General features: G+C 44.8%; 1 protein-coding gene across 8 annotated transcripts in view; it reads left to right on the forward strand.

Annotated features, from left to right (window-relative positions):
- The window catches only part of LOC112222798 (oxidation resistance protein 1), a 199,010-nt gene that overhangs the window by 109,155 nt on the left and 62,817 nt on the right, over window positions 1-27,038 (forward strand). Inside the window, exon 1 of one of the 8 annotated variants that reach the window (XM_024385574.2) lies at window positions 24,781-25,106. The exons of 6 other annotated variants lie outside the window; for them this stretch is intronic. In XM_024385574.2, coding sequence (XP_024241342.1) covers window positions 24,974-25,106 — 133 coding nt within the window. In that variant the 5' untranslated portion in view covers window positions 24,781-24,973. Of the gene's footprint in view, window positions 1-24,780; window positions 25,107-27,038 lie in introns of those variants that run through there. One more of the 8 variants, XM_024385579.2, reaches the window with a different exon arrangement.

Here is a 27,038-nt window from a genome sequence, read left to right on the forward strand (position 1 = left end):
CTGCTGTCCATAGAAATGTACACCTCTGATCTTTGCCATTGATCGCTTCTTTGATAGCAAAGCCCATAGAGGGCTTTCCTGTCTAGTGGCAAGTGTGCCCTCTATACATCTCTATGGGTTCATGTTCATGCGCTCTATAACCAGAACTGCCGGCTTGAAATGAATGAAAATATAAGAAATTTGTACAGATGTTTGGCTTACAGCATACTTTAGATGGATAATTTAGCAGCCCATATATAGCTCAGCACTTGTAGACTAGTACAGGAAAGCAACGCCACAGATGAAACTAGTGATCAAACCTGTGTTAGTAAGTAGCCTATCCTTGGAAGAGCATGCGCGGCTCTCCTTGCTCCCTCCGACAGTCAAACAAACTGTGAGATTGTGAGATTTGTTTCATGAAAGTAACACAATGTAATATAACTAGTATTATAAACTGGGTGGTTCGAGCCCTGAATGCTGATTGGCTGACAGCCATGGTATATCAGACCGTATACCACATGTATGACTAAATATTTATTTTTACTGGTTTAATTACATTGGTAACCAGTTTATAATAGCAATAAGGTGCCTCGGGGGGTTGTGATATATGGCCAATATACCATGGCTAAGGGCTGTGTCCAGGAACTCTCTTTTGCGTCATGCATAAGAACAGCCATTCGACATGGTATATTGGCAATATGCCACACTTCCTCTGGCCTTATTGCTTAAATTTAACACGTTTCTTTCCACACAAAGTAATATTGTTAAATAACATGTTACTTCGTGTTTTCTTTTCAAAACTAATCCCAACTCTGCTTAACAGCAGGGTTAAATCATGCTTAATGTAAAACAATGCTAAGAGCTCTTTGTGCATTTATTGTGTCCTGTCCTTGAGCTTATGTGGTTAATTATCAATGTAAATGAATACAGTTGAAATCCCTGCTACAGTGTAAGTGCTCTGCTACTGGAGTAGTGAGGGTATGGATGTTAAAAGAGTGTCAATAGTGTGTGGGTCCTTTATTGGCTTGTTTTATAATATATCATCTCTGGTGACAGATGTAAACATACATCTACATGCCATTAAATATAAAGACAGTTAGCTAGCTAGCTGGCGCTAACAAGATTTGGTTCTAGGTTGCGACATTAGGCCTATATAATGGGTAAGTAACTAGACATTGAATAGTGACGGTCCCTCATTCTAAACCCCTATCTTGATGTGCTTTATAATCCACCCTTCAGGCTAAAGCAACATATCCAGCCAGCCCATTTGGATCCTATCATCCTAATTTATTCTAATAGGAGAATAAATAATAATGTAGCCTAGGGGGACATGACAGCTTTTTGTGCTGTCTGTCTGTGACAGAACCTAGCTCCTGACAGAGCTGTCATGACACCATCAAGACGTTTTAATAGCCACACAATCAATGAGCCTCCAACCAGGTTCAACACTTGAATTTCCACTGATAGTCTGAGATGAGTGAGGCGACAGTGGCACTGATTACGCCCCAAATGACACCCCATTCCTTACATACTAAACAACTTTTATGGGTCCTGGTCAAAAGTAGTGCACTATATAGGGAATAGGGTGCCATTTGGAGTGCTGGCACTGAAGGATCTGGCTGAGTAGGAGTTGTAACCACCTGGAAGTGCCTGGAAGGGTGCACAGCCTTGAGAGTCTGTCAGTGGGAAGCTGGAGCTAATGGCTTCTGAGAGGGTTATTCACCTTGTACTTTTGTGGTGCTCCTCTCTCTCTCTCTCTCTCTCTCTCTCTCTCTCTCTCTCTCTCTCTCTCTCTCTCTCTCTCTCTCTCTCTCTCTCTCTCCGTCAGTCTGACTCGTTATTCCCTAATGTATTAGCCGTGTCTCTGACCCATGGGGTTTGTTTTGGGAATCTGTCTCAAGGACAGTAGAGGCAACAGATTTGTGCATTGCTCCAACCTTGGCCACAGTGTGAGGTGAGATGTATTATCACAGTACAGCACTGCTGTTTGACTTATCTCTGTGGACACATAGACTACACAGAGAGAGAGGACGGCGGTGCATGCTAACACAAATATTATGGTCTGAACGAGTGAGCAGGCTGACTATTATTAGGGCTGACCTGGTGGCCAGTCATTCTGGGGAGACAGAGTCACAAGGCCCTCTCTAAAGGGTCTGACAATTCTTTGTGTGAGTGTGTGCATCAGGCGTGTGTGTGTGTGTGTCAGGTTGCGATTTGGCTGCTACTGTTAACTGGAACAATGTCAGGATTTCTGCTATCTTTAAATGCCCGTTTATAAATTCTACTTGACTAGCTAGAGATGCTGCTCACCGTTATGGTTGGTGACAGTTATAGGCCTAGTCACTGCTTTAGGCAGAACATGAGTGTTCCTTTCTCCTCGTATTTCTTCTAACTGTCTAAGGGGGTTTGTTGCTTGTGTTTACCCATAGTAGCAGTTGCCAGGGGCGGCAATTACAGTATGTACACAACTGCTTGTCATCACCCACTGACACTGTATGCATTGGGACAGTTACTTTGAATTGGGACAATTCACTGTTTGGAAAGTATATACTGTATATTTTTTATTGGTATCTTTGATTGTAAGTCATTCATTTTGCAGGCCTGTTTTGGCCTTACCATTATGATGTCAAGGTGAAGACGCACACTTATCCAGGTTGTGGACCAGAAATGTCACAATGATAACACTAATGTCCTTCCATCCTTCCACTGCTCTGTCGTTGTGTGCTAAATAAGGAACACAGTGCCATTTGGAACACAGGCAAGATGCCTAGCCCAGTAGGACCATCAGTAGGACGATCAGTAGGACCATCAGTAGGGCAATCAGTAGGACCATCAGTCGGGCCATCAGTAGGACCATCAGTAGGGCAATCAGTAGAACCATTAGTAGGGCCATCAGTAGGACCATCAGTAGGGCCGTCAGTAGGACCGTCAGTAGGGTCGTCAGTAGGACCGTCAGTAGGGTCATCAGTAGGACCGTCAGTAGGACCATCAGTCGGGCCATCAGTAAGGCCATCAGTAGGACCATCAGTAGGACCATCAGTAGGACCATCAGTAGGGCCATCAAAAAGGCCATCAGTAGGGCCATCAAAAAGGCCATCAGTAGGTCCATCAGAAAGGCCATCAGTAGGGCCATCAGTAGACCATCAGTAGGGCCATCAGTAGACCATCAGTAGGACCATCAGTAGGGCCAGTATGGCCCATGAGGGAGGAAAGGTCAAAACTCTGATTCATAGCTCTACATTATGTGATGACCTGATGTTTTCTCTGACCAGACATGTGTTGATGTTCACTTACTGTAGACTTACTGTAGCATGGTGGTTGTGATTCCCTTATGGTTTAGCTGTAGCATGGTGGTTGTGATTCCCTTATGGTTTAGCTGTAGCATGGTGGTTGTGATTCCCTTATGGTTTAGCTGTAGCATGGTGGTTGTGATTCCCCTATGGTTTAGCTGTAGCATGGTGGTTGTGATTCCCTTATGGTTTAGCTGTAGCATGGTGGTTGTGATTCCCTTATGGTTTAGCTGTAGCATGGTGGTTGTGATTCCCCTATGGTTTAGCTGTAGCATGGTGGTTGTGATTCCCTTATGGTTTAGCTGTAGCATGATGGTTGTGATTCCCTTATGGTTTAGCTGTAGCATGGTGGTTGTGATTCCCTTATGGTTTAGCTGTAGCATGGTGGTTGTGATTCCCTTATGGTTTAGCTGTAGCATGGTGGTTGTGATTCCCCTATGGTTTAGCTGTAGCATGGTGGTTGTGATTCCCTTATGGTTTAGCTGTAGCATGGTGGTTGTGATTCCCTTATGGGTTAGCTGTAGCATGGTGGTTGTGATTCCCTTATGGTTTAGCTGTAGCATGGTGGTTGTGATTCCCCTATGGTTTAGCTGTAGCATGGTGGTTGTGATTCCCTTATGGTTTAGCTGTAGCATGGTGGTTGTGATTCCCTTATGGTTTAGCTGTAGCATGGTGGTTGTGATTCCCCTATGGTTTAGCTGTAGCATGGTGGTTGTGATTCCCTTATGGTTTAGCTGTAGCATGGTGGTTGTGATTCCCTTATGGTTTAGCTGTAATATGGTGGTTGTGATTCCCTTATGGTTTAGCTGTAGCATGGTGGTTGTGATTCCCTTATGGTTTAGCTGTAGCATGGTGGTTGTGATTCCCTTATGGTTTAGCTGTAGCATGGTGGTTGTGATTCCCCTATGGTTTAGCTGTAGCATGGTGGTTGTGATTCCCTTATGGTTTAGCTGTAGCATGGTGGTTGTGATTCCCTTATGGGTTAGCTGTAGCATGGTGGTTGTGATTCCCCTATGGTTTAGCTGTAGCATGGTGGTTGTGATTCCCTTATGGTTTAGCTGTAGCATGGTGGTTGTGATTCCCTAATGGTTTAGCTGTAGCATGGTGGTTGTGATTCCCTTATGGTTTAGCTGTAGCATGGTGGTTGTGATTCCCTTATGGTTTTAGTTGTAGCATGGTGGTTGTGATTCCCTTATGGTTTAGCTGTAGTAGGGTGGTTGTGATTCCCTTATGGTTTTAGCTGTAGCATGGTGGTTGTGATTCCCCTATGGTTTAGATGTAGCAGGGGCCAGCTGTGTGTGGGAGTGGCCCCTGGCCTATAGAGCCCCATGCATTTTGGCAGTACAGCAGTATAGCCGGCCCCATGCCGCCCACTCTCCCGTGCTAGCTGGTCATGCCAGCAGAGCCTCTTCTGTGTGTTGAGATAGCAGCCAGCTTGGCTGAGGCTGGTCACGTAGCATCAGGGAGCTCAGGTCTCAAATCCAGCCCTGGTCGGGAGTCAGTGGAGCCTCGCACAGGGACCTGTCTCTGCTCCGCACATCCATGTGGCCCAACAATGTGATCCTACGTCTGGCGGAGTCCAGGATGCTCTCCCCCACTCCAGGACAAGTCCAGGGTTTAAGGCAGACTGCAGGAAGGTAATCCTGTATAAGAACCTTCCATCGTTAAGCCTCTCAGAGCAGAGCAGGACTCTCCACGTGACACTCTGGTATGGTCAGCCACAGTGTTTGCCTGATGATAAGAAATATCCACAGGAGGCAGGACACAGAAAGACGTTGTAACGTTTTGCTGGCTGCATCACATTGGGTTTTTCCTTTCCAAAAAATCAACAATCCAAAATAGTTTTTGTTTTGTTTCCCTCAGGTAACATTGCCTGAACAGCCCAGAGAGTGCTTGAAGTGTATTGTCCTTTGTTATGGTGCAAAATCAATGTTTTATTATTCTGTCTGTTGTTTGTTATTATGTTCCCCACCATGGTGATTAATTGCCTTCCCTCCCCCAGTGTCTGTCTGTCTGTCTGTCTGTCTGTCTGTCTGTCTGTCTGTCTGTCTGTCTGTCTGTCTGTCTGTCTGTCTGTCTGTCTGTCTGTCTGTCTGTCTGTCTGTCTGTCTGCCCCCAGTGTCTGTCTGTCTGTCTGTCTGTCTGTCTGTCTGTCTGTCTGTCTGTCTGTCTGTCTGTCTGTCTGTCTGTCTGTCTGTCTGTCTGTCTGTCTGTCTGTCTGTCTGTCTGCCCCCAGTGTCTGTCTGTCTGTCTGTCTGTCTGTCTGTCTGTCTGTCTGTCTGTCTGTCTGTCTGTCTGTCTGTCTGTCTGTCTGTCTGTCTGTCTGTCTGCCCCCAGTGTCTGTCTGTCTGTTTGTCTGTCTGTCTGCCCCCCAGTGTCTGTCTGTCTGTCTGCCCCCTAGTGTCTGTCTGTCTGCCCCCAGTGTGTGTCTGTCTGTCTGCCCCCAGTGTCTGTTTGTCTGTCTGTCTGTCTGCCCTCCAGTGTCTGTCTGTCTGTCTGCCCCCAGTGTCCGTCTGTCTTCCCCCAGTGTGTGTCTGTCTGCCCCCAGTGTCTGTCTGTCTTCCCCCAGTGTGTGTCTTTCTGCCCCCAGTGTTTGTCTGTCTGCCCCCAGTGTCTGTCTGCCTGTCTGCCCCCCAGTGTCTGTCTGCCTGTCTTCCCCCCAGTGTCTATCTGTCAGGCAGAGGTAGTGTTCCAGACCGTGTCTGGAATGACACCCTATATAGAGCCCAGGGTGTACTATACAGGGACTATGGTGACATTTCAGACGCAGCCCCAGCCAGGCAGCAGGAAGTCTCAGATGTTTGATTGTGCCCATTTAAAGTAATGAGGTAAAGTACAAAATTACAAGTAAAGTTATGACCATGCTTGGAAGCATTTTTTTCAAAGGTTAACGGTATGCCTTACTCATCCCCTGGGAGACGTGGGCTAGGATGGATGATAACTTGGTTATAAGACTGAATGTCACCTCTGTTTTCTGGGTTTGGAGCTTTGAACTTTCTTAGTCATTGCATATTATTCTCTTTGTGGATGTAGTGCTCCCTCAATCTTTCTCTTTCTCTCTCTCTCTTTCCCTCTCTCTCTCTCTCTCTCTCTCTCTCTCTCTCTCTCTCTCTCTCTCTCTCTCTCTCTCTCTCTCTCTCTCTCTCTCTCTCTCTCTCTCTCTCTCTCTCTCTCTCTCTCTCTTTCCCTCTCTCTCTCTCTCTCTCTCTCTCTCTCTCTCTCTCTCTCTCTCTCTCTCTCTCTCTCTCTCTCTCTCTCTCTCTCTCTCTCTCTCTCTCTCTCTCTCTCTCTCTCTCTCTCTCTCTCTCTCTCTCTCTCTCTCTCTCTCTCTCTCTCTCTCTCTCTCTCGCTCTCTCTCTCTCTCGCTCTCTCGCTCCCCTCTCTCTATCCCCCTCTCCACATCCCTTCACCCACACTGCATTCATTAACCGTCTGAATTATTGAGAGGCATATCTCACGGGGGCAAAGATTTAGTGACCAGGTGGGTCACAGCTATCCATTACACCAGCCATGCTTCCATTGTCCTACAAGGCAAATTAAATCAGTCGTCGTAGCTCTTGGTTTTATCAATCTTAACAATAAACAGGTTTGTTCCATTCAGGATAGTCTTTTCTGTTCTGTGTCCCAAATGGCACCCTATTCCCTACATAGTGTGCTGCTTTTGAATAGAGCCCTATGAGCCCTGGTCAAAAGTAGTGCACCATATAGGGAATATGGTGCTATTTGGGGCAAAGGCTGTGTAGAGGAGATGTTTGACTGAATTATGGTTAGTATCGAGCACATAGACCAACATCATTCCGGAACAACACAAGACAAGGCTTTGATAATGTGGCATACCGATTGCTTTGTCTCTTTTCAAAGTTACCCCAGATTAAAGGGTGGTTGTGGAGGATTTCCCGCTATTTACAGCTTGATAGCGATTCAGTAATATGTTTAACCGGAGCTACTATAAAGCATGGTTAGCCAGATAATCAATCTCCATGTTGGGATTTGTGTATCACACACGCGCGCACGTATGCAAGCACGCACACACACCTCTGGTCTGACACTAACACCCCTCCTCATGTCATCTCAATGTCATTGGCCTATGATATGACACTATGCTAAATAGCACCACAACAAATGTCATGCAGATGTTCTGTGGGGCTTGGATAGCTTCCAAATCTATCCCATGTTAATTATTGTATAATCTAGCTACATGATTCCGCTAGGGACTATCGTTAAGACTCAGTATCACTAACAAAACGAAGGACAGCAACAGAGTAGTTTATCCTCAATGGTCTTTTATATGAATCAACAACTCTCAGGGCGATTCAAGCCCTTGTCATAGCGAGGTTAAATCTTTGCGTCCCAATGGCACCCTATTCTCATTATAGTGCACTACGTTTGACCTGGGCACATAGGGCCCAAAGTAGTGCACTGTAGGGAATAGAGTGCCATTCTGGACAGAACTATAGATCAATGACAGTGGCAATGGGATTCATAACAATGGCCATGGGAGAGTTTCAACTTTACCCAGCAATGAAAAACATGTTATTTTCTCTTGTGGTCAATTCAGCAGTGGGGAGCTGAATTTACTGCAGTGTACTGTAAAATATCTGCCTTTGTTCCAGTGGTGTAATTACGTTGACGTGAAGTCCCTCTGCAGCCCTTGTCTCCTCTCCTCCAATCTGCGTTCAATTTATAAATGCCACCGCCAAGTAATCACATTGTCAGCCAGCCAGTCAGCCAGTCAGCCAGCCAGTCAGCCAGCCAGCCAGTCAGCCAGCCAGTCAGCCAGCCAGCCAGCCTGCTGTCCCATGCCAGGGATTGATTACATACAGCTCAAATGAAGAGTAAGCAGTTTTTTCCTGCCGCTGTGTGCGTGCGTGTGCGTGCATGTGTGTGTGTGTGTAAAATAAGTCCTGCCTCTCCAAATAACTGTTGATATTTGTTTTCGTTTTGCTCATGAATTTATTGGATCCCGTTACATTGAGACAGTTATATTTCACCGTCCTGTGTTTGTGTTTTACACACCTGCGTTGATGCAGCAGGATCAACTCAGTAAGAGTTGTATTTATTGTTACCCATTAAATGTTTGCTTACTTCTTGCATATTCAGTGTTATATTCATTGGTTTCAGAATGGCACTTGTAGGCCTGATGCCAGTAAGGAGCATACAAATGTTACCATTCACACAATCGTTAAGGTTATTTACACATTTATTTAGCCATAGGAGCTGGCTACAGCACACATGTCATTTAACTGTGCAGGTATCCAAGACACAGATTAAGTCTAGTCCTAGACTAAAATGCTTCCTCAATGGAGAAACTGTCCGTCTATGTTTCCCATAATACAGACCCATAACAGGAGTATTGCGATTGATTCCTCTAAGTAGGTGATTAGCACTAGATTAGACCCCTGTTATTGACCAGCTCTCTTCGGAAGTGTCTTGTTGTCAGAGGTTAGTGTGCAGGCAGCACCTCGGCCCAATCAAGGCCCAATCAAGGCCAAGGCATGGGGAAGGCCCAGGTCCAGCAGTAGCCTTGCAGTCCTTGAAATGTGAACACCCCTTTCAGCTGCATGTGATTTATTCTGATCCAGTAGCGGTGCCTAGGTAAAATCACTGGGGAAGCCAAGCCAGAAAAAAAGCATTATTACAATCTATGTGTTTTGATAATGGGGTTGTTTGCTCTGTAACCTGTTAACTGCCTTGCCACTGTGATATATATTCGTAAGGCTGAGACAATAAGAAGACACAATGGCAGATAAATTCAACACATTTGTTTCGTCACAAAACCAGAGAGCAACCTCTGCTCGGTGAAGTCCACAAAGCATATTGCATGTAACAGTTATAAGACCTACAGCATGGTCAAGTAAGTTAACGTTTCTGACATTTTTGGACTATTAAACTACTATTGATTTAGAACCACGGAGAGTTACTGGAAGTTCAATTCAACTTCACCATTTCAACTTCATCAAATCACCTATGTTTAGTGTGTGTGTGTGTGTGTGTGTTCGTGCAAGTAGAAAAACTTGTTGACTCTACTTGTAAAGAAACACCAATACCATCCTTCTCTCTTTCATGTTGACGAAACGTTAGCTAGTTAACATTAGCCTTCTACATCTAGCTGCATATTGAACTTCCATCCTCTCAGGCCAGGGGCACAATGTATGAATTTATGGTTGCATCAGAGTCGCCGTTATAATTAAGTGTTTTAATTAAAACCATGGCTAATTTAGGAAAGGACCAATTTTGACTAGCTACTGTAGCTAACCACTGGAGCACAACAACACAACGTGATGCAACAATGAATGTTGCCTCCCGAGTGGCGCAGCAGTCTAAGGCACTGCATTGCAGTGCTAGAGGCGTCATTACAGACCCTGGTTCGTTCCCAGGCTGTGTCACAACCCGGCTGTGATCAGGAGTCCCATAGGGCGGCGCACAATTGGCCCAGCGTCGTCCGGGTTAGGAGAGAGTTTGGCTAGGGGGGTAGGTAGGTCGTCATTGTAAATAAGAATTTGTTCTTAAAAACTAGTTGGGGATAGACGGGATGCAAATGTCTCAACTGGCCAATTGCCAGGGAAAATGCAGAGCGCCAGATTCAAATAAAATACTATAAAATTAAAACTTTCATTAAATCACACATGTAAGATACTCAATTACACTCGTTGTGAATCCAGCCAACATGTCATATTTAAAAAATACTTTTCGGCGAAAGCATAAGAAGCTATTATCTGAGAGCCTGCACCATCTGCACCAGCAGTAAACAAAGGAGTTAGCATATTTCAACCCTGCAGGCGCTACACAAAACGCTGAAATAAAATATAAAACATGCATTACCTTTGACAAGCTTCTTTTGTTGGCATTCCAATATGTCCCATAAACATCACAATTGGTCCTTTTGTTCGATTAATTCCGTCCCTATATATCCAAAATGTCCATTTATAAAGCGCATTTGATTCAGAAAAAAACAGCTTACAAAAAACACAACGTCACTACAAATATTTCAAAAGTTGCCTATAAACTTTGCCAAAATATTTCCAACTAGTTTTGTAATACAACTTTAGGTATTTTTAAACGTTGATAATCGATCAAATTGTAGACGGGGCAATCTGTGTTCAATACAGGAATGAAAACAAACCAGCGCCACTTTTCACATCTTACGCAACTCACAAAAGTGTACCCAGTTCCTAGTTGGCCTACTTCTTCATTGAACAAAGGAATAACCTCAACCAAATTCCAAAGACTGGTGACATCCAGTGGAAGCGGTAGGAACTGAAAACAGGTTCCTAAGAAATATCCCTTGGCAATAACAAGGGAACAGAGAGAGGAAAAAAATATATAATTTTGAACAGTTAGTCCTCGGGGTTTTGCCTGCTACATAAGTTTTGTTATACTCACAGACATGATTCAAACAGTTTTATAAACTTCAGAGTGTTTACTATGCAAATCTATGAATAATGTGCATATCGTATATTCTTGGCATGAGTAGCAGGAAGTTGAAATTGGGCACGCTATTTATCCAAAAGTGAAAATTCTGCCCCCTAGCCCCAAGAGGTGACTTGGTCCAGGTGGCAATTGGTCCGGGCGGCAACAATGTCATACTCTTTTTGACCAGACAGCATCGGATAGATGGCCTACACATACAGAGACAGTTTCGCTCGCTTGGATGCATTCTCCGGTGAGATACATTCAGCCTCTTGCAAATTAAAGGAAAATGATAAAACACAGAGATGAAGGATATCAATGATTTTATCATATATATTTGTTGTAATTTTGGGGGAAAGCCTGGCTTCCATTGGCACCCATGAATACACGCCACTGTTGCGCTCCACCATCTCAACCCCCTTCCTTGAACTCCCATCTCCTTATTCTAATGAGACTTTGTATTTTATGCAGTCCAGGGTCCCGGGTTGGCCATGTACTAGTTTATCCAAGGGGAAGAATATATCTGCGGGACAAGATTTAGCTAACAGTGCAGTATGCAGTTTACACAACATGGGTCAGTGGACAATGCTTTCATTAATCGTGTTAAATGTTAGTGTGTCGGCCCAGAACATTCTCTTTGGTGCTGCATCAGAGAATAGACTATACTCTATAGTGTTTCATGCTCGCTTGGACTCTTACAATCAGTTCTACTGTCCCAAAGAAATGTGATACAGGGCTTAGCCTACATGCCAATAGTCTCTGTCAGTTTGACTATATTGTAATGAATTCAATGGCGATAACATCTTACATCTCAGCTCATCCAATACGTGCCTGCCCAACTCATCATTTAACCAACAAATTACCCATCTAGCGTATTTCAGAGAAGATAGATATATTATCCAATTTAGGCCCTGTGTTGTGGATGGAAGCAGTGATATCATAGTGCCTGATGGAAAGGGTCAAAGGGTGTTTTAAGATAGATGGATTGAGTACAGACCCTTTGTCATGTTTGTCAATTTGATAGGCGGGACAGGCTGGGTGATGTGTCCAAATAGACTGGGTGCCACTGACTGTGTCCCAAATGTCATTCTACTGTATTCACTATATAATGCACTACTTTTGACCAGTTCGCATAGGGATATAGAGAATATGGTGCCATTTGTGATGCACATACTGTATCAGTCAGCTGCTCATATACTCCAGACAACAGGGGAGGAGAGGGAGGAGGAAGAGCAGCTAAAACGACAGTCGTCGTCCATTTTGGCATTATGATTCTTGGGAGTGTTTAAGATAATGATGAAATATAAGAGTGTGTCTGACTTGAAGAGAAACCAATTCATTCCAGCCTCAGAGTTCAACGAGTACAATTGATTTTGTTTATTTCACTGAGATGTCCACCTCCCTGTCTCTTCCCCCTCCCTGTCTCTTCCCACTCCCTGTCTCTTCCCACTCCCTGTCTCTTCCCACTCCCTGTCTCTTCCCCCTCCCTGTCTCTTCCCACTCCCTGTCTCTTCCCCTCCCTGTCTCTTCCCACTCCCTGTCTCTTCCCCCTCCCCTGTCTCTTCCCCTCCCTGTCTCTTCCCACTCCCTGTCCTGTCTCTTCCCACTCCCTGTCTCTTCCCACTCCCTGTCTCTTCCCCCTCCCTGTCTCTTCCCACTCCCTGTCTCTTCCCCCTCCCTGTCTCTTCCCCTCCCTGTCTCTTCCCCCTCCCTGTCTCTTCCCCTCCCTGTCTCTTCCCACTCCCTGTCTCTTCCCCCTCCCTGTCTCTTCCCACTCCCTGTCTCTTCCCCCTCCCTGTCTCTTCCCCCTCCCTGTCTCTTCCCCCTCCCTGTCTCTTCCCACTCCCTGTCTCTTCCCCCTCCCTGTCTCTTCCCCCTCCCTGTCTCTTCCCACTCCCTGTCTCTTCCCCCTCCCTGTCTCTTCCCACTCCCTGTCTCTTCCCCCTCCCTGTCTCTTCCCCCTCCCCGTCTCTTCCCCCTCCCTGTCTCTTCCCACTCCCTGTCTCTTCCCCCTCCCTGTCTCTTCCCCCCCCCGTCTCTTCCCCCTCCCTGTCTCTTCCCCCTCCCTGTCTCTTCCCACTCCCTGTCTCAGCATGTAGAGCTGTCAGCGTTATAGTGGGGCTAGGCTTTATTGTTTTAATAAATTGCCTGCGTGACGAGAGCAGTGGTGCATGTCTGATGTTCATCTTTACCTCCTGAAATGAAACCTTTCTCAGAAACAGACAACTCTCCTCTCCACCTCTCATCTTTCCCCTCTCCTTCTCCTCTCCTCTTTCCTCTCTCCTTATCCTCTCCTTCTCCTCTCTTCTTTCCCCTCTCCTTCTCCTCTCCACTCCACCTCCCCATCTTCCCCTCTCCTTCTCCTCTCCTCTTTCCCCTCTCCTTCTCCTCTCCACTCCACCTCTCCCCCTCTCCTTCTCCTCTCCTCTTTCCCCTCCTCCTCTCCTCTCCACCTCTCATCTTCCCCTCTCCTTCTCCTATCCTCTTTCCCCTCCTCCTCTACTCTTCTCCACCTCTACTTCCACATCCCCTCTCCTCCTCCTCTCTCTTCCTCTCCTCCTCTCCTCATATCATAATGTGACAACGAGAGAGCGAGAGACAATGAGAAAGAGAACAAGAGAGAGATGAGCTGAGCTGATGGTCACTGTGCACCCCTGGTCATTATTCCTGGGGCCACCCAGCCTCCCAGTGGAGCCTGAGACAGCCACTGTACAGACACCCACGGCCACAGGAGGATAGATGGATGACCATGAGCTGGGGACGGGGGGTTATAGTTGCTGGTGAAAGATGGCTCTGGCTCTCACGATGCAGTGATCTATCACAACAGATCAGGACAACTGCGCTGTCCCAGAGGCAAAAAGAGGAATCAATGCAACGGATGGAATGAGTGTGGTGGGCTGGCGGTGGCTGTGGCTGAGTCACAACCAAGCTTTGCTTTGGTCCTCTCCCAACACTCAGGATGCTCTCCAGTCCAGTCTAGTACATTGGGTTTAATAGAACTAATCTATAGATGGATGCTTTTTTCTCTGGAACCATTTAGAAATGGTGAACAATAACATTTATGACATAGTATTCGTGTTCTGATAATGTTTGTACTCAAAATGAAATAACCTTTTGTTATCTTAAATGTGCAGCGCATGTTTTTATAACTCTTTGTCGAGTGGAGGGTGTTTTCGAAGCCTATTTCTGTATTCCACACTAACTGCATAATTTTTCAACAATAATAAATCAATAATATATCAGATCAAAAGTTTTCAGAGTTTTGGTCTAAAATGTGCCACTAACTCAACCAAAACAGCATAAGTTTCATGAATTGTGGAAGAGTTGAAACAAACAAACCCTGAAGCATATAAGAACACAATTGACTGTGACAAGAGGCTTATCTTCTAAAAATAGAACCGTGTCTCTGATGGGATGATTCTCCTTTGTTAAGGGTTCTTTTCTCCCAACATCAGGAGAATGCTGACACTGAATAGTAACACTTTGCTGAGAGTGGTGATATGTACCATTCATAAAGCATGTATGCATGACATAAAGAGTCAATAATGCTGTGGTAATGTTAGTTATACCTAGCCTGATTCTATGAGCAGTGACTCTGGGAAGGCAAGGCAGCTGAGGCGGGGTCCATCTCGGCCCCAGTAATGGCCTTGAACACTAAATTGACTACCTATGAGTCCGAGAGAGCAAAATAATTTTCTGGAGTATGATTGGTAGCCTTGACTCCCACACTGCGAGCACATAGGCCAAGGCCTGATGAAGGGGCTGGGTAATTGCAGTCCCCGCTCACCCACTGCACTGCAGCTTACAGTAACTACCCTTAACCGCAGAGAGGAGAGCAAATGACATATCATAAAAAGGCTCTTGTTATAGGAGAGCATTAGAACTCCATTTTGTATGAGAAAAGACAAGGACTGAAAGCAGACTTTCAAGTGAGGGCAGTTTGTTTAGAACCAAGCATGAATAATGGCAGTTATTAAGATGTGCATTCCAAATGTCACCCTATTCCCTATATAGCGCACTACTTTTGACCCGAACACTATGTGCCCTGGTCAGGAGTAGTGCACTGTAGGGAATAAAATGCCATTTGAATGACTAAGTGACATTAATGATGGTTATATAAGTCCAGTATGTGATGTAAACAGACAGCCAGTTGCTCCACATGATTCAATTTGGCATTGTCACATTCCTAACAGACATTTTCCACAACATGGATTCATAGCTTCATGAATATTCGGCACCGCTTTCTGAGAAACAGAATCATCTGTTGTGTTGCTGTTGTTGACAGCTTTTGAGGGGCTGGAGAGAAAGATATACTTTCCCGATGAAGAGATGTACCGGAGAGGAGGAGAGAAGGAGGTGTTGTGTGACAGGCCCAGTTCCACCTGTGACTGCAGCCATTGTGAAGACCGATGCCTGCCTGTCTCTCTGAGAGACTCCTGGTGCTAACCACAGTAAACAGTCTTTGTCTCTCACATCATCCTAGTGCTAACTACAGTAAACAGTCTTTGTCTCTCTCACATCATCCTAGTGCTAACCACAGTAAACAGTCTTTGTCTCTCACATCATCCTAGTGCTAACCACAGTAAACAGTCTTTGTCTCTCACATCATCCTAGTGCTAACCACAGTAAACAGTCTTTGTCTCTCACATCATCCTAGTGCTAACTACAGTAAACAGTCTTTGTCTCTCACATCATCCTAGTGCACAGTAAACAGTCTTGTCTCTCACATCATCCTAGTGCTAACCACAGTGCATCAACTACAGTAAACAGTCTTGTCTCTCACATCATCCTAGTGCTAACCACAGTAAACAGTCTTGTCTCTCACATCATCCTAGTGCTAACCACAGTAAACAGTCTTTGTCTCTCTCACATCATCCTAGTGCTAACCACAGTAAACAGTCTGTCTTTCATCCTAGTGCTAACTCACATCATCCATCAGTGCTAACCACAGTAAACAGTCTTTGTCTCTCTCACATCATCCTAGTGCTAACCACAGTAAACAGTCTTTGTCTCTCTCACATCATCCTAGTGCTAGCCACAGTAAACAGTATTTGACTCTCTCACATCATCCTAGTGCTAACCACAGTAAACAGTCTTTGTCTCTCTCACATCATCCTAGTGCTAACCACAGTAAACAGTCTTTGTCTCTCACATCATCCTAGTGCTAACCACAGTAAAGAGTCTTTGTCTCTCTCACATCATCCTAGTGCTAACCACAGTAAACAGTCTTTGACTCTATCACATCATCCTAGTGCTAACCACAGTAAACAGTCTTTGTCTCTCTCACATCATCCTAGTGCTAACCACAGTAAACAGTCTTTGTCTCTCACATCATCCTAGTGCTAACCACAGTAAACAGTCTTTGTCTCTCACATCATCCTAGTGCTAACCACAGTAAACAGTCTTTGTCTCTCACATCATCCTAGTGCTAACTACAGTAAACAGTCTTTGTCTCTCACATCATCCTAGTGCTAACTACAGTAAACAGTCTTGTCTCTCACATCATCCTAGTGCTAACCACAGTAAACAGTCTTTGTCTCTCACATCATCCTAGTGCTAACTACAGTAAACAGTCTTGTCTCTCACATCATCCTAGTGCTAACCACAGTAAACAGTCTTGTCTCTCACATCATCCTAGTGCTAACCACAGTAAACAGTCTTTGTCTCTCTCACATCATCCTAGTGCTAACCACAGTAAACAGTCTGTCTCTCACATCATCCTAGTGCTAACCACAGTAAAGAGTCTTTGTCTCTCTCACATCATCCTAGTGCTAACCACAGTAAACAGTCTTTGTCTCTCTCACATCATCCTAGTGCTAACCACAGTAAACAGTCTTTGTCTCTCTCACATCATCCTAGTGCTAGCCACAGTAAACAGTATTTGACTCTCTCACATCATCCTAGTGCTAACCACAGTAAACAGTCTTTGTCTCTCTCACATCATCATCCTAAACAGTCTTTGCATCAACCACAGTAAAGAGTCTTTGTCTCTCTCACATCATCCTAGTGCTAACCACAGTAAACAGTCTTTGACTCTATCACATCATCCTAGTGCTAACCACAGTAAACAGTCTTTTTCTCTCTCACATCATCCTAGTGCTAACCACAGTAAACAGTCTTTGTCTCTCTCACATCATCCTAGTGCTAACCACAGTAAACAGTCTTTGTCTCTCTCACATCATCCTAGTGCTAACCACAGTAAACAGTCTTTGTCTCTCACATCATCCTAGTTGTAACACTCTTTTAACTGGCCTCCCTCTGTTATTCAATTGTAATAACATGTATGTACAGTTGAAATCGGAAGTTTACATGCACCTTAGCGAAATACATTTAAACTCAGTTTTTCACAATTCCTGACATTTAATCTTAGTAAAAATGCACTGTCTTAGGTCAATTAGGATCACCACTTTATTTTAAGAATGTGGATTGTCAGAATAGTTGTAACGTCCAAAGAGTGAGTGGGTGCGGATGTAACAGTATAACTTTAGACCGTCCCCTCGCCCATACCCGGGCACGAACCAGGGACCCTCTGCACACATCAACAACAGTCACCCACGAAGCATCGTTACCCATCACTCCACAAAAGCCACGGCCCTTGCAGAGCAAGGGGAACCACTTCTTCAAGGTCTCAGAGCAAGTGACGTCACCGATTGAAACGCTATTTAGCGCGCACCGCTAACTAAGCTAGCCGTTTCACATCCGTTACACGGAGTCAGGCGCAGAGCCAAAGATACGGGAAAAACCACGCTTTAATGTCCAACCAACAAAATGTACAAATAGGTGATGCCGAAACACAGGCGTAACACACTCCACCTAACATATACACTGGTATCAAACCAGACAGCGGAAAACCCACAATAACGAACACCTTAATTAACAGAAACAAGCCCGCACAAACACAAGCGGGCTAATCAAACTTAAATAACACCAACCCAAAAACACTAACAAGGAACATGTGAAAATAAATAGACAAAACCAAACAAAAAGGGAAAAAGGATCGGTGGCAGCTAGTAGACCGGCGACAACCGCCGAGCGCCAACCGAACGGGAAGGGGAGCCACCTTTGGTGGCAGCTAGTAGACCGGCGACGACAACCGCCGAGCGCCACCCGAACGGGAAGGGGAGCCACCTTTGGTGGCAGCTAGTAGACCGGCGACGACAACCGCCGAGCGCCACCCGAACGGGAAGGGGAGCCACCTTTGGTGGCAGCTAGTAGACCGGCGACGACAACCGCCGAGCGCCACCCGAACGGGAAGGGGAGCCACCTTTGGTGGCAGCTAGTAGACCGGCGACGACAACCGCCGAGCGCCACCCGAACGGGAAGGGGAGCCACCTTTGGTGGCAGCTAGTAGACCGGCGACGACAACCGCCGAGCGCCACCCGAAAGGGAAGGGGAGCCACCTTCGGTGGCAGCTAGTAGACCGGCGACGACAACCGCAGAGCGCCACCCGAACGGGAAGGGGAGCCACCTTCGGTGGCAGCTAGTAGACCGGCGACGACAACCGCCGAGCGCCACCCGAACGGGAAGGGGAGCCACCTTTGGTGGCAGCTAGCTTATTTATTTCACCTTTATTTAACCAGGTAGGCTAGTTGAGAACAAGTTCTCATTTGCAACTGCGACCTGGCCAAGATAAAGCATAGCAGTGTGAGCAGACAACACAGAGTTACACATGGAATAAACAATTAACAAGTCAATAACACAGTAGAAAACAAAGGGGGGAGTCTATATACAATGTGTGCAAAAGGCATGAGGAGGTAGGCGAATAATTACAATTTTGCAGATTAACACTGGAGTGATAAATGATCAGATGGTCATGTACAGGTAGAGATATTGGTGTGCAAAAGAGCAGAAAAGTAAATAAATAAAAACAGTATGGGGATGAGGTAGGTGAAAATGGGTGGGCTATTTACCAATAGACTATGTACAGCTGCAGCGATCGGTTAGCTGCTCAGATAGCTGATGTTTGAAGTTGGTGAGGGAGATAAAAGTCTCCAACTTCAGCGATTTTGCAATTCGTTCCAGTCACAGGCAGCAGAGTACTGGAACGAAAGGCGGCCAAATTAGGTGTTGGCTTTAGGGATGATCAGTGAGATACACCTGCTGGAGCGCGTGCTACGGATGGGTGTTGCCATCGTGACCAGTGAACTGAGATAAGGCGGAGCTTTACCTAGCATGGACTTGTAGATGACCTGGAGCCAGTGGGTCTGGCGACGAATATGTAACGAGGGCCAGCCGACTAGAGCATACAAGTCGCAGTGGTGGGTGGTATAAGGTGCTTTAGTGGCAAAACGGATGGCACTGTGATAGACTGCATCCAGTTTGCTGAGTAGAGTGTTGGAAGCCATTTTGTAGATGACATCGCCGAAGTCGAGGATCGGTAGGATAGTCAGTTTTACTAGGGTAAGCTTGGCGGCGTGAGTGAAGGAGGCTTTGTTGCGGAATAGAAAGCCGACTCTTGATTTGATTTTCGATTGGAGATGTTTGATATGAGTCTGGAAGGAGAGTTTGCAGTCTAGCCAGACACCTAGGTACTTATAGATGTCCACATATTCAAGGTCGGAACCATCCAGGGTGGTGATGCTAGTCGGGCATGCGGGTGCAGGCAGCGATCGGTTGAAAAGCATGCATTTGGTTTTACTAGCGTTTAAGAGCAGTTGGAGGCCACGGAAGGAGTGTTGTATGGCATTGAAGCTTGTTTGGAGGTTAGATAGCACAGTGTCCAATGACGGGCCGAAAGTATATAGAATGGTGTCGTCTGCGTAGAGGTGGATCAGGGAATCGCCCGCAGCAAGAGCAACATCATTGATATATACAGAGAAAAGAGTCGGCCCGAGAATTGAACCCTGTGGCACCCCCATAGAGACTGCCAGAGGACCGGACAGCATGCCCTCCGATTTGACACACTGAACTCTGTCTGCAAAGTAATTGGTGAACCAGGCAAGGCAGTCATCCGAAAAACCGAGGCTACTGAGTCTGCCGATAAGAATATGGTGATTGACAGAGTCGAAAGCCTTGGCAAGGTCAATGAAGACGGCTGCACAGTACTGTCTTTTATCGATGGCGGTTATGATATCGTTTAGTACCTTGAGTGTGGCTGAGGTGCACCCGTGACCGGCTCGGAAACCAGATTGCACAGCGGAGAAGGTACGGTGGGATTCGAGATGGTCAGTGACCTGTTTGTTGACTTGGCTTTCGAAGACCTTAGATAGGCAGGGCAGGATTGATATAGGTCTGTAACAGTTTGGGTCCAGGGTGTCTCCACCTTTGAAGAGGGGGATGACTGCGGCAGCTTTCCAATCCTTGGGGATCTCAGACGATATGAAAGAGAGGTTGAACAGGCTGGTAATAGGGGTTGCGACAATGGCGGCGGATAGTTTCAGAAATAGGGGGTCCAGATTGTCAAGCCCAGCTGATTTGTACGGGTACAGGTTTTGCAGCTCTTTCAGAACAACCGGCGACGACAACTGCCGAGCGCCACCCGAACGGGAAGGGGAGCCACCTTCGGTGATATTCGTGACAATAATAGAAGAGAGAATGATTTATTTCAGCTTTTATTTATTTAATCACATTCCCAGTGGGTCAGAAGTTTGCATACACTCAATTAGTATTTGGTAGCATTGCCTTTAAATAGTTTATCTTGGGACAAATGTTTCGGGTAGCCTTCCACAAGCTTCCCACAATAAGTTGGGTGAATTTTGGCCCATTCCTCCTGACTGAGCTGGTGTAACTGAGTCAGGTTTGTAGGCCTCCTTGCTCGCACACGCTTTTTCAGTTCTGCCCACAAATTTTCTATAGGATTGAGGTCAGGGCTTTGTGGATGGCCACTCCAATACCTTGACTTTGTTGTCCTTAAGCCATTTTGCCACAACTTTGGAAGTATGCACCAGTCCCTCCTGGAAGTGCACCAGTACCTCCTGCAGCAAAGCACCCCCACAACATGATGCTGCCACCCTCGTGCTTCACGGTTGGGAGGGTGTTCTTTGGCTTGCAAGCCTCCCCCGTTTTACTCCAAACATAACAATGGTCATTATGGCCAAACAGTTTTATTTTTGTTTCATCAGACCAGAGGACATTTCTCCAAAAAAGTACAATCTTTGTCCCCATGTGCAGTTGCAAACTGTAGTCTAGCTTTTTTATGACGATTTTGGAGCAGTGGCTTCTTCCTTGCTGAGCGGCCTTTCAGGTTATGTCGATATAGGACTCGTTTTACTGTGGATATAGTTACTTTTGTACCTGTTACCTCCAGCATCTTCACAAGGTCCTTTGCTGTTGTTCTGGGATTGATTTGCACTTTTCGCGCCAAAGTACGTTCATCTCTAGGAGACAGAATGCTTCTCCTTCCTGAGAGGTACGACGGCTGCATGGTCCCATGGTGTTTATACTTGTGTGCTATTGTTTGTACAGATGAACGTGGTACCTTCAGGCATTTGGAAAGATTTTCCCATGATGTCAAGCAAAGAGGCACTAAGTTTGAAGGTAGGCCTTGAAATACATCCACAGGTACACCTCCAATTGACTCAAATGATGTCAATTAGCCTATCAGAAGCTTCTAAAACCATGACATCATTTTCTGGTATTTTCCAAGCTGTTTAAAGGCACAGTCAACTTAGTGTATGTAAACTTCTGACCCATTGGAATTGTGATACAGTGAATTATAAGTGAAATAATCTGTCTGTAAACAATTGTTGGAAAAATGGCTTGTGTCATGCACAAAGTAGATGTCCTAACTGACTTGCCAAAACTATAGTTTGTAAACAAGAAATTTGTGGAGTGGTTGAAAAATTAGTTTTAATGACTCCAACCTAAGTGTATGTAAACTTCCGACTGTATATAGTGCTTTTCGAAGACCCCAAAGACAGTTGTTGTCACGCCCTGACCTGAGATATCTCTGTTTTCTTTATATTTTGGTTAGGTCAGGGTGTGACTAGGGTGGGAACGCCAGTTTTTTATTGTCTAGGGTTTAGGTAGCCATTTCCCTTTGGTGTTTTTGGGGATCTTGTCTATGTGTAGTTGCCTGTCAGCACTCGTTTGTATAGCTTCACGTTTCGTTGTGTTATTTTGGTAGTTTGTTCAGTGTTCATTCTTTAAATAAAGAAGAATGTACGCATACCACGCTGCGCCTTGGTCCTATCCTTATAACGAACGTGACAGTTGTATGGAACATACTGCTCGAAGGAGTACTGAGGAATGGCATCTTAATTTCCAAGCACTCTCTATTCATATTCTATCTAGTTATAAACTAGGAGTCTAGTTTATAACACTTATTTCAGTCCATCTCTCAATTATTACACAGTGAAACGCGGGTTGTGTGTGTTTGCCAGCAGGTGTATCTGTATTGCATGAGTTATTTTATTTTTCTGTTTTTTACTGGATTTATGTTGTTGAGAAATGCACAGATGTCTGTGTGTGTCTGTGTCTGTGTCTGTGTCTATGTGTACATGCTTGCATGTGCATCTGTGTGTGTCTGTATGTCTGTGTCTGTGTGTACATGCTTGCATGTGCATCTGTGTGTGTGCTTTCACAATGTGTTGTGAACAGGTTATGTAACCAGACGCTTGACGGGGAAGCTGCCTGTGGGCTTGTTGTTTGTTGTTTCATAGTGAAATCCTTCCTCTTCTGGGGATTATACAGCCAGCCTACCTGGCTCTCACTGGAAACTGGTGAGATGAACACTCTGTCCAGCCTCAGCACCACTCTTTGACGATGACAAAGCCTCTCTCACACACAAAACACACACACACACACACACACAGCATGTTAGGCTAGGGCTTACAGAGGCAACTGGTAACACTAGATCCTCTGTGCATGGATCCCTGTACAACAAGTTGTGTTGTGTTTGGTAATGAAGAGATTGCTTGGGATCAGAGAGACAAGTAGTTACCAATACAAACCGTAGCTGGTCCTCTTAACTAGAGATTCTTACAATCCGATACATTTATATAATGTATAACAGTTGTTAATATGATGAGCTAATAACCAAATGACAGAAGTTAGAATAAACTCTAAGGTCCCATTAGAATGGATAGAATGGCAGTAGATGACTCGTTTAATCAGATACAACCCACCTTAATGTCGTTAAAGTGAAAGGAGAGACACATTAAACACCCAAACTTAATGTTGTTTGAAACCGAACGACACTTTAATCTCTTCACTCAATAAGGCTCATTTTATTTAATGCCTCTGGATGTTTCATAAATGACTCAAATTACACAGTAGCTTAATTACACAGCCTTTAGAGTAGTCAGGTGGGAAAACTAAACAGGGCTGAATAAGCAGACTGTGTTACAGTTCAGTCGGGCTTCTGGATGGTACGTAGCTATGGTCCAGGTCGTTAGTGCACGTTCGTCCACTAACTAGAGGAGGAATGCACACTAATGCCCTGGAGCAGAGCTAGATGGTATGGTGAGAGTGTATCTAATTCTTCCCCTATTAGGCTGCAATAGACAGAGCTCAGGGAGGAAACCCAACCCCCCTCTGTATGGAAGTAATGGATGATTTGATGACTGCTCTGGGCAGCTTTACAGCTTTCGTAGCTATATATTACAGAGCAACAAGCCCCAGGTGGTGGTCTGTCCCAAACCCATCACAACAACCCTGCCCCGGGCCAAGCATCCCAGGGGCCCAGACAGGGATGGTGTTCAAGGTCACTATAGAGCAGAAAGCAAGTTGTAATCCCTCAACTAAGAGCTCATACTGTAGGCAGCCTCATCCATCATCATGTTCACCTTGGTACTTGGAACTTTACCAGTGTTATTGACTGAGAGTTCATCAATCAGTCTGTCAAATCATTTGTTGCAACGTGTGTTTATAAAACAGGGCCAGACAGAGAGGAAGCCAAATGGACTCTGTGGTACTGTTACAAATCAATGGTAACAGTTTACTTAATCTCGGCAACCCTGACCCAAATCTCTTGTGAACACTGGCCTTCTATTTTAGTCTTTCACAACAGACTACACATTACCAAAAGCCTGCATTTACAATGCTTTTAACTTGTTGTAAAGTAAAGTACCAAAACACTTCCTTAGAAATAGGAGGAAACCTTGAGAGGGGCCAGACTCTGCCTGACTCTGTTTATATGGCTCTGGATGTGCCCATGTTGACCTATTGCTTTGTCACAATTTAGAGTTAATCTGTCACCCATCCATGTAACCCTAAAAATAGTAGGTGATTTATAAACCAGTCTGCACTTTTCACTGTAACCAGCAGATGGAGCACAACATATGTCTTACCTTGGAGAACACGGCCATTGTATCTATTCATTAGTTTACATGACTTTTATTTCCAGTTCAGGTTTTTAAAGCTAATATATTTTTCTCTCTTTCATTTCTTACCATATCTCTGCTGATGAATAATGCATTGGGCTGTTTCCAGTTTCTAATTCTGCTCCCCAATTATTACACCTTGTCCTGGTCTGTTGGGTTCTTCACTGTTCCACACACATTGACCCATTCCAAATGCCATATCTTCTTCCCTTGGTGTCTGAAGAGACACTTATATGTCGCAGTAATAGTATGAGTCCCTGGCCTTATGCTGTATGGTGGGACACTTATAGTAAGTGGAGTGGCTGCCTGGCTGTGTGCTTTCCTCAATTGAATACAATGTTATTAAGATGAGAGTGAGATTTGTTCAGTTCCCATGATTGTCATGCATGTCATCTTTAAGTAAAGACTTGCAAGTTGCAGCAATTGAGGGGAAACAGGCAGATAGGGGTGAAACTGAAGCCCATCAGGGCGAGTACACACCATGACATAAAGGTTCAGACATCTTGGCTGTTGGACTCTCACATTCAGGGATACAGTCACTCATTTATAAGAACTAAATAACCATCTTGATAATGGACTTCGCACCTCAAGGCCAAGGCATAGGCTAAATATTAGAATATAAACAATATAACAATGCCCTATAACAATGTATAACAATAAACATGTATTCATTGCATAGGTTGGATGTTGTAGCTACATAATGCACGTTATGATCATGTGTTTTTTCACAACTTCCATCGTTTTCTCTGGAATTGTTTATCAATAATATGTATCCATTGACTGCAGTGAGTGCGGGGCACTGCTTGACGCCAGACAGTCACGTCATCGGGGAAGTTGTTCAGTTGTTTCAGTTCCTATTTCTGCATCTGCTGAAGTGCGCTGGTTTCACTGCATTACACTTTTGAAAGACTTTTATCTAGATCTTATCGCGATTGCGTTATGACAGTGATATCAGAAATGGCTTCTTTTTAAACGGTTGTTAGTGATAACTAAGGTGCATCCATGTTGTGATATTCGTACGAGTTCTACAGTATGGACTACATTCTGTCTGTCAGGGTCGCGCTGTCGAATAGAATCTGGCCTGCCTCGACTCGGGGGAATTCCGATGGCTCTTCCGCAGAACACTCTGGACCTGTGCACGACAACATTATCAACATTAACACAGGTGTGAGTATAGACTTGGAGCCGAACTTGTTCAATGTATAATGTGTAATGTTTCAGAGTTCAGACTACCGTAGATGAAGTCAGTCAGTGTTTGTTTATTTTTTATATATATATTTTTTTAACAACCTACAGTACATTTTCAATAGAGTTGGCATACGGTGAAGAAGTTGCAACACAGTCACGTGTTGGACGGTGAAGTTTACACATTTCCCTGCACAGGCTTCTTAAAGGCACAGGCTTCTTAAAGGCACAGGCTTCTTAAAGGCACAGGCTTCTTAAAGGCACAGGCTTCTTAAAGGCACAGGCTTCTTAAAGGCACAGGCTTCTTAAAGGCACAGGCTTCTTAAAGGCACAGGCTTCTTAAAGGCACAGGCTTCTTAAAGGCACAGGCTTCTTAAAGGCACTGGCTTCTTAAAGGCACAGGCTTCTTAAAGGCACAGGCTTCTTAAAGGCACAGGCTTCTTAAAGGCACAGGCTTCTTAAAGGCACAGGCTTCTTAAAGGCACAGGCTTCTTAAAGGCACAGGCTTCTTAAAGGCACAGGCTTCTTAAAGGCACAGGCTTCTTAAAGGCACAGGCTTCTTAAAGGCACAGTCTGTAATATAAACCAATTCAATTCAATGTACCAAAATGCATTGTTTCAAATGCTATTGCTTACAAATACCTTAATACAAATCTGCATTACCTTATAACTTCACCTGAGAAACGAAGGATTGTGTGGTTTGATTGAAGGTTAGTTTTAACAGACAACATTATTGTGATACACATCTCCAATTCAGGCATTTAAAAGTGGACACTATTCTGCACTCTGTCATTGTTCACAACAGAACTGGTGTAACTCAATCTTCAAGCCTATGGTAATGCATACTACTACATGAATTGCCCAGTTTAACACACACACACTCACACAGCTCTGAGCAGTTCCCTCGTCAGTTGGCCAATGCTTCCTTGACCTCGAACACCAGTTCATGTAAGGGTCCTAGCCTGCTCATTCATCACAGATGGGACAGAAGGCTACTGAGGGGCTCGTCTCAGGCCTGACTACCTGCCTCTCTCCTCTTAGCAGGGTCAATGTCTGCAGCCACACACACACAAACACAAACACACACACACAGTAAGTAACACACATACAGACACACACACACACTGTCTGCACTAGGGAGAATTAGAGCGACTGTTAATGAACTGGCCTCAGTGGCATTTGGTTTCCCGGGAAGGTACAATGAGCAGCAGAGCATGCATCTTATTAATCTCTGTCCTAATTAGACCAAACTATTATCCTGCTGACTGCTACAGAGCCCACCTTTCTCAGCTACAGTACACAGCCACACACACACACACATCTCAGCTGTACTACACCAATGTTTATAATACTATTTGAAATCTTTCAAACATTTTGAGCATTTATTTTAGCTTGCCTGGCGTGCCATGTGGGTGAGGACTGGGGATGGTTCTAATGGTTCTATAGCAACAGGCAAACTCAGTCAAGCACAGCTAAAGTATTGGGTATGATTTCAAATAGTATTTGAACCCAGGTCTGGAATAGGCCTTCACATAATTGGATGTCTTTTTCATAATGGTGGATTTTTTTTTTACAACCAATTGTGTGGAACGTTTAATTTTGATATACTGTGATGGTGATGGATGGTGTCTGTCTTTGTGCATAAGAGTTGTTAGGCCTATATCATATTGGTTTTTGATTTCATCTTTCTAGGAGTATAGGTCTCATTATGGATTTATTGGGATGGAGGAAAATAACTTCACTAACAATAGCAACTGACATTGAAACGCATTTAGGGCAAAAATATTTCCATATTTATTTTGAGCCTCGCTGGTTAGGCATGTACAGATAGCAAATCCGATTGAAGATTTTGTAATGCTTCACTGGTTTAGCCCCAAAGTGTCCTCACAATAACCCAACAAGCAGTGATTCA

The sequence above is a fragment of the Oncorhynchus tshawytscha genome, linkage group LG23, assembly GCF_018296145.1.
Source record: "Oncorhynchus tshawytscha isolate Ot180627B linkage group LG23, Otsh_v2.0, whole genome shotgun sequence".
NCBI classification, from domain to species: domain Eukaryota; kingdom Metazoa; phylum Chordata; class Actinopteri; order Salmoniformes; family Salmonidae; genus Oncorhynchus; species Oncorhynchus tshawytscha.